The 8297-nt window shown below is 40.7% G+C and overlaps 1 protein-coding gene across 2 annotated transcripts in view; it reads left to right on the top strand.

Annotated features, from left to right (window-relative positions):
- EDRF1 (erythroid differentiation regulatory factor 1) overlaps positions 1 to 8297 on the top strand; it is a 45977-nt gene that overhangs the window by 33792 nt on the left and 3888 nt on the right. For both annotated transcript variants that reach the window (XM_011930196.1, XM_011930195.1), the window contains 2 exons: positions 636 to 751; positions 1852 to 2003. In XM_011930196.1, coding sequence (XP_011785586.1) covers positions 636 to 751; positions 1852 to 2003 — 268 coding nt within the window. The remainder of the gene's footprint in view (positions 1 to 635; positions 752 to 1851; positions 2004 to 8297) is intronic.

The following is an 8297-nucleotide window of genomic DNA, read 5'->3' as shown; positions in this document are numbered from 1 at the left end:
CCCCTCCGTAAACAGAGGCATTCTTACTGGGCAGGACATTTCAAGGACTTAGTGATTACCTACTGGGAGCCAAGGACAAGGACCAAACCTCTCTTTGTACAAGATGAATCCTCTACTGCACACCACCGCACACATGATTGAGTTCTAGGAGAACAGGAGCAAAGGTGTGTTGTGGTATCTGATAACTGTAGAAAAATTGTATTCAGAAGGCTCTAGAATAAAACCTTGTTCATCTGGTTTGACTTCCTGCCTTTGAACAGAAATGTAAGAAACTATTTTACAGGTATGACAGCTGATAGTAAGTGTTTATGTGACTTGACCACACAGCTGATAAATTGTGAGGTGGGCCTCGAGCCCTAGACTCTTTTCTACTGGTCCCTTCTCCTAAGGCTCCTGTTCTGAGAAAGTGGTCTATCTTGACAAAACCAAATGGTGAGGCAGGGAAGCAATGATTATTTATTGCTTTGTTCAGACTTAGTATTTTTCTCAAGGGAATATTGTTAAACAGAAGTTGGATTTAGAAGAATTAAGATTCTCATTAGCTTCCTTTATAGCATTTTGAAAGTCTGAATTAACATTAGATGGGTTTCTAGATTTATGTTAAAGAAATGAACATTTTGTATTTAACACTTTAGGTCAGAATAGCAATGTTGGAAAGTTGAAAACACTATCTGGGGCTCTTGATATAATGGTGAGAACCGAGCACGCATTCCAGCTTATCCAGAAGGAGCTTGTAGAAGAATTTGGCCAGGTAAATGGAGAAAATGACTGTCTTTGGTTTTTGTGTGTCTTAAGCTACATGGTGAGTGTACATAGTGGGCATATTATGTGTGTGAGTATGTGTATGTTTTATGTGTGTATATATACACACATGTACATATATATGCTGTGTGCTGAAACATTTTAACAGTGATTTTTTATATTTGCCTAGTAGAAGTATTCATCTCCTTTCTTTAATTTGCAAGTATTTTAAATTTTTTTTTTTTTTTTTTTTTTGAGACAGAGTCTCGCTCTGCCGCCCAGGCTGGAGTGCAGTGGCCAGATCTCAGCTCACTGCAAGCTCCGCCTCCCGGGTTTATGCCATTCTCCTGCCTCAGCCTCCCAAGTAGCTGGGACTACAGGCGTCCGCCACGTCGCCCGGCTAGTTTTTTGTATTTTTTAGTAGAGACGGGGTTTCACCGTGTTAGCCAGGATGGTCTCGATCTCCTGACCTCGTGATCCGCCCGTCTCGGCCTCCCAAAGTGCTGGGATTACAGGCTTGAGCCACCGCGCCCGGCCAAAATATTTTTAAGAGTATATCTCAACAAGACCATAGTTAGCAAATTATAAAGTCTCAAGTTTTTTTGTTGCTGCTGGTGGAAATTTGTTTTGTTTTACGTTTTAAAAGAAAAGGCCTGTGCCCTCCTTTGTAATTTCCATTAAAATGCCTGGGAGCAGTTGAATGGTGAATGGGCCTAAGCAGGCTCCTCAGGAAGGAATTTCTCGTGTTCTGGGCATTCCAGCATTCGTGTTACCTTCTGCTGTTGTAAGAGCTTCCTGAAGCCCCCGTGGTGCACCCACCTATTGCTCTTCTAGCCCTGCTTGGTCAAATCCTGTGTGGTACCATACATTTCTGTGTTGTGTCTAATGTTGGAAAGGCAGGATTAATTTCTTCTAGAAAAGTGCCTGTGTGGGCTGAGACATTTTAATTATGTGTTTTAGTCTATCAGAATGATCCTAGGTGTGCTTTCTGTTTGTTTGTTTAGGGTTAAACATTTATTGGATTAATGAAACTGCAGTTCCATCACTTGATACGGTATGAAACTACAGCTGTTGGGTAGCTCCAGGAAAATAACTTGTTGTTGTTTTTAGCCTAAGAGTGGTGACGCTGGTCCAGCTGCTGATGCTTCTCCTAGTCTCAATCGAGAAGAAGTGATGAAACTCCTCAGTATATTTGAGTCTCGGTTGTCATTTCTTCTCCTTCAGTCCATTAAACTGCTATCTTCAACTAAAAAGAAAACAAGGTAAATTAAGTGGTTATTTGTAGGAATTTCTTTCCCAGCACCCTACCCATAAAAATATTCTCTACTAACATTATAAAGGAAAGTTAGTGGCCAGGCTCATTGGCTCACAGCTGTAATCCTAGCACTTTGGGAGGCCAAGGCAGGCAGATCACTTGAGTTGAGGGGTTCGAGACCAGCCTGGCCAACATGGTGAAACTCCCATCTCTACCACAAATACAAAAACTAACTGGTGTGGTGGCGTGCGCCTGTTAATCGTAGCCACTGGGGAGGCTGAGGCACGAGAATCGCTTGTACCCAGGAGGTGGAGGTTGCAGTGAGCTGAAATCACACCACTGCACTCCAGCCTAGGCAACAGAGTGTGAGACTCTGTCTCAAAAAAAAAAAAGAAAGAACAGATAGTATTCTGTCTTGTCTTCTATGTGAATAGTTCAGAATTTTAAGTGGTATTCCTTCTTGACGTGTTAAACTAGGTAAGAACCCTCTCCATGAAGCCTTCTATGTATTGAAATTACAAAAAGAAAGAAATCTTGCTGCCTAAGGGCAAATACTCTGTTGTTAACGTTTTCCCTGAGGGAGATGAATAACCCTGGAATGAAGATCTGTGTTTCTAGTGACACTTCTGAATGTTGTGATTAATGGAGAGCCTGGACTGGAGTTTTGATGCTCAGGGCCAAGTGCAGAGTAGAGGACCGAAAACGGAAGCAGGAGCACACACCTCTGCAGAAATGTTCTTGTGGCCTTGGGTCATCTTGTTACGCTTACATTCTTTTGCCAAAGTTGTTATTTTGGCATTTGAAATTTCAGTAGTAAGTACTAGATCAGGAAAGTAATATAAGTGATATGCCTTCCTTGTTTTTAAATGTAAGTGCAATCTGGCCATACAACAAAATTTGGAAAATAGAGAAAAGGAAATGAAAACCATTTATCCTAATACATCCATTGTTACCAGTTATCTTATGTATATTTTACCAATTTATAATCATAGGGTACAGGTCATTTTTGTCTGTTTTTTGTTTTTGTTGTTGTTATATACAGTAAAATGGACTCTTTGTGGTGTATACTTCTTAAAATCTTGACAAATGCATACAGATGCGTGCCTGCCACCACAGTTATGACAGGAAACAGTTCCATCACTCCAAGAATTCCCTCCTGCTGTCCTTTGCAGTCAACCCTGCCCCTGCCCCCAATTCCTCAGAATCTCAGGGAGAAAGTTTTCAGTCTTTTACCATTAAGCCTCGTATCAGCTGTGGGGCTTTGTAGAGGTCTTTATCAAGTTGAGGATGTTCTCTTCTATTCTGAATTTGCTAAGAGTGTTTTTATCATGAATGGATATTGAATTTGTGTCCATTGCTTTTACTGCATCTGTTGAGATGACCACATGGTTTCCCTTGTTTAGCCTGTTAATATAATGGATTACATTGATTCTTCAAATGTTAAACCAACTTTGCATTCCTGGGATAAATCCCAGTTTGTTGTGATGTAGTATTCTTTTTATGTATTACTGGATTCAGTTTGCTGACATTTTCTTGATAATTTTTGTGTTTGTGCATAGGGGATAGTGGTCTACAGCTCACTTTTCTTAGAATGGGTTTGTCTGGTTTGAGTATTAGAACAGTGCTGGCCTCATAACGTCTGTGGGTCATGTCCCTCTTCTATTTTCTGAAAGAGATTGTACAGAATTAGTACTATGTCTTCATTAAACGTGTAGTAGAATTTACCAGTAAAGCCATCTTAACCTGGAGTTTACTTTGTTGGAAGTTTTTAAGCAGTGAGTTCAATTTATTTTCTTGGATACAGTATTACTCAGGCTGTCTTTTTCTTGAATAAACGAGGGTCCGTCGTCTAAATTGTCAAATGTATAGGTTCACAGTTTCCCTTATTATCCTTTTAATGTCTAAGGGGGTTTGTGATGAGAGCCCTTTTAATCCTGATATTGGTAATCCCTCTTTCTGCTTTTCTTGGTCATTCTAGCTAGAAGTTTATCAATTTTTTTTTTTTTTTCAGTCTTTTCAAAGAACCAACTTTTGGCTTGGTTGACTGTTTCTTCCCCTCATTGTTTCTCTCTCTTAAATGTCATCAATTTCTGCCCTTCTACTTGTTTTGGACTTAATTTGCTCTTTTTCTAGTTTCTTAAGGTGGAAGCCCAGATTGCTAATTTGAGACATTTGTCCTTTTTAATATAAGATTTGCTGCCCAAAATTTTCTTCTAAACCACTGCTTTTGCTACATCTCATATATTTTTGTATATTTTCTCTTTCATTTGTTTCAAAATGATGTTTGATATCCTGAGACTTCTCCTTTGACCCATTTGTTATTTGAAGTGTGCTGTTTGGTTTGTAAATATTGGGGCTTGTTAGCTATCTTTCGATATTGCTTGCTAGTTGAATTCTGTTGTGTGCTGAGACATAACTGTGTATGTTCTCTTCTTTCACATTTGCGTAGATTTGTTTTATGGCCTAGAATATGATTTGTCTTGGCACATGTTCCATGTGTACTTGAAAAATCTGCGTGTCCTGCTGTTTGGGGTAGAGAGCGTTGTGTAAATGTCAGTTAGGCTAAGCGTGTTCATAGTATTGTTCAGGTCTTCTATACTCTCACTGACTTTCTGTCCTCTGCGATCAATCTACCAAGCGAGGAGTGTTGACGTCTCCAACTACACTTGTGGATTTATCTGTTTCTCCTCTCAGCACTGTCGTTTTGTTTCAAGTGTTTTTGAAGCTGTGTTAGGTACACACACGTACGATTGTGATATCTGGGAGAACTGACCTCCTTATTACTACAGATGTCCCTCTTTGATAATGTAGCCACTCAGCTATCTTTTGGTTAATGTCTTTTTCCATGTATGTCTTTTATATTAAAATTGGGTTTCCTGTAGGTGGCAATAGTTGGGTCTTGCTTTTTATGTTTTATTTACTTATTTTTATGTTTAGTTTTTTGAGACAGTGTGTCACTCTGTCACTCAGGCTGGAGTACAGTGGCATGATCATAGCTCACTGCAGCCTCAACCTCCTGGGCTCAAGCAGTCCCCCACCTCAGCCTCTCAGAGAAGCTGGGACCACGGGTGTGCACCATCACACCCAGCTAATTTTTTCATTTTTTGTAGAGATGGGGTCTTGCCATGTTGCCCAGGCTGGTCTCAAACTCCTGGGTCAAGCAGTCCACCTTCCTCAGACTCCCAAAGTGCTGAGATTACAAGCATGAGCCACTGCACCTGGCCCAAGGGTCTTGCTTTTTAAGTCCAGTCTTACAGTTGGGTCTCTAGACCATTCACAATATGATTCTTTCTCTGCCTTCTGTTAATTGAATAGTTTCTGTGATTCCATTTTATTTCACTATTGATTTATGATCTGCCACTTTTTCATTATTTTGGCCGTTGACCTAGGATTTTGCAGTATACATCGTTAATCTTTCATGAGAGGCCACCTTCAGATAATATGATACTGGTCTACATGTACTGTAAAGACCTTATAACAGTAGACTCCCAATTCTTTCCTCCCGTCTTTTGTACTGTTATTATACGTTTCACTTTTACGTATGTTATAAAACACATAATACACTGCTACTAGTTTTTACCTTATACAGTTATCTTTAAGAGCAAGTAAAGAGAACAGGAGATTTTATTTACCTTCATTTATTCCATTTCAGTACTCTTAACCTTTTTGTATACTGTCTAGCATCATATTCCTTCTGCCTGAAAAACTTCTTTTAGCATTTAGCATTGCTAGTTCTGCTAGAAATGAATTCTATCTTTTCAATTGAGAGAATTTGTATTCCTTTTTCAGTCTTGGAAGATCTTTGAGCAGAATATAGAATTCTGGGTTATGAGCCCTTTTCATTCAGTACTTTAAAGATGTCACTCCATTGTCTCTGGCCTGTTTTCTGACCGGAAGCCAGCTGTGTTTCCTACTTTCGTTCACCTGTTAGAGATGGATCTTCCTTGCCTGTAGGCGTCCCACCCCCCAGCAGTTTGACTATGATAGGCTTGGGTGTCTCATGATGGCTTTTACCCCTGGCTTCAGCATTTTTCTTTCTTCTCTTCCATTCTTTCGCCTCCTTGGTAGCCCATTATACCTGTGTTAGACTGTTTGATGTTGTTCCACAGCTCTTGGATATTCTGTTCTGGTTTTTTTGACACCCTTTTTTTCCTTTTTGTGATTTTGTTTGGATCGTTTCTATTGAACTGTCTTCAAGTTCACTGATTCCTTACTTGGTTTTGTGTCATCTACGGTTGGACTTTCTGAAGGCGTTCTTTGTCTCTGTTACAGTGTTTCTCTTTTCTAGCAGTTCCCTGGGGTTCCTTCTTACAGTTCCAGCTCTCTGCTCAAATCACCAATCTGACCTTGCATGGCATCCACCTTGTCCATTAGTGTCTTCAACATACTAATTATAGTCCTTTTAAATTACCTATGAGATAGTTCGAACATCGTGTCATAATTAGCTGGTTCTGTTGATTCTTTATGTCTTGGAAGTATGTTGTTTTTTTCCTTGCCTTCCATGTATCTCGTTTGTTGAAAACTGGATACCTTATGTATGATAGTAGAGACCAAGGGAAATAATTTTTTTTGCCTGGAATTTTTTGTACTTACCCCTGCTAGGGCTTTAGTGTGGGAAGTGGAATTCATTTTTCTAGCCTGGAGTTGAGCTGTGGTTGAGATTTTTTAATTGTGATGGTTACCTTCCATGAGTTTTCCTGGCAGTCTCATGTGTAGGGTGGAGCAGGTCTGCAGAAGGTGGCTCTTGATGTCTTCTCTACCTTCAGCTCTAGGTTCTCCTTTTGTTTTGCACCTTAGAGAGGATCTGTCTTTACACTGTCACAGCTCTTCTGGCCATAGTCCACCGTCCCTGGGCCTTTGGTGCCTTCTCACCTGTTTGGGAGGGAGCAGGGAGTTAGCAAGGACTCCGTAGTTGTTTAAGCCTCAGCCTAGGCAGACATTCGTGTCCCTGAGTCTCAGGAGTGTGGCCTTCCCACTGCTCCTGCACCCCCGCCTAACGCCCCAGAGTGTTTTTTCTGTTCCCTTCCCCTCTATTCATTGACTTTAACCCATGCCCTAAGGTTGACAGTGGTCATTGTCTTCCCCCACCCACACTGAGGCTTTTGCTTCATAGGGGAGAAGGGTCCAGGTGGGGTTGCCAGTCCCTCCTACAGCAGCTGCTGTTACCCTGCCATCGGTCTCCACCAGGAGGGTCACTCTCTCAGGATTCTCACTGGTCTTTTATGTGAGAACTTGGGGAGGTCCTTGGAGAAAAGCCAGTAAGAAGATGTGAACCCCGTGACTCCACAGAGGCCCTACACTTTCTCACCAGCCTCACTGGGCCCCCACCAACTCATTCACTATTTTAGCTAAATGCTTACTGGCATCTGGCTGCATCTGCCCCGGGTAAGGAAGGACTGTCCTTTCTCTCCCTACATCAGCCTGTCTCTCCTTAGATTGCAGGCTGGTTGGCTGTCCCACCTCTCTCATGGATTTAAGAAGAGCCATGACCTTGTAGTTTGCCCTGCTTGAGGCAGAGACTTTTTCCAGCTGTGCACCATGAATAGAAACTTCTTTCAGTAATTGCCTTTGGACTAAGTGCCATGGCTCACACCTGTGATCCCAGCTGTTTGGGAGACTGAGGCAGGAGAATTACATGAACCCAGGAGTTCAAGGCCACAGCAAGTTATGACAGCACCACTGCACTCCAGCCTGGGAGACAGAGCAAAACCCATCTCTTAAAAAAAAAAAAAAAGACTTTTGAATAATTCTCTGTAGTCTAAGGAGAGCTTTTACTTGGTTGTTAATCCTCAGTGTCTGTACCATATCCTGGTTGTGGTACACAGCAGCGGGTGTTGATACACTCACTGTAATTTAGCAGAGACATCCATCTTTCTGAAGAGCCGTAAGGCAGAGCCGATAGTGCATATAGTAACAAGGCTTGAAAAGAATTCCTGCCTTTTTCTAACAGCAGTGTGTAAATTTTTAAAATTTGTATTGGTTTCCACAAGGTGGCAATATATATATATATGATACGTGAGAAGAAGTGATTCATTGATTTTTCACAGGTCAAACATTTGAGTAATTTAATAGGTAATAGTTTCAGTTTTGTCTTTTGTAACTGTAACAGTCATATGTGTGACCTAAGTAATTTTTATTTTAATGGAAGGTTTTCTAAGTTTCTGTTTATTTAGGTTATTAATATTCTGCTGAAGACTATTTTAGTGTAAAGTTTTCATGCATGATGCATTGAGTCTTATTTAGCTAATTTATATTGATTTTAAGGTTTATTAAACTGTTTTCTTTTTTTTTTTTTTTTTTT

Source organism: Colobus angolensis, unplaced genomic scaffold, assembly GCF_000951035.1.
Source record: "Colobus angolensis palliatus isolate OR3802 unplaced genomic scaffold, Cang.pa_1.0 Scaffold85, whole genome shotgun sequence".
NCBI classification, from domain to species: Eukaryota; Metazoa; Chordata; class Mammalia; order Primates; family Cercopithecidae; genus Colobus; species Colobus angolensis.
The sequence above is the reverse complement of the archived record's forward strand: the minus strand, read 5'-3'. Positions and strand labels throughout refer to the sequence as shown.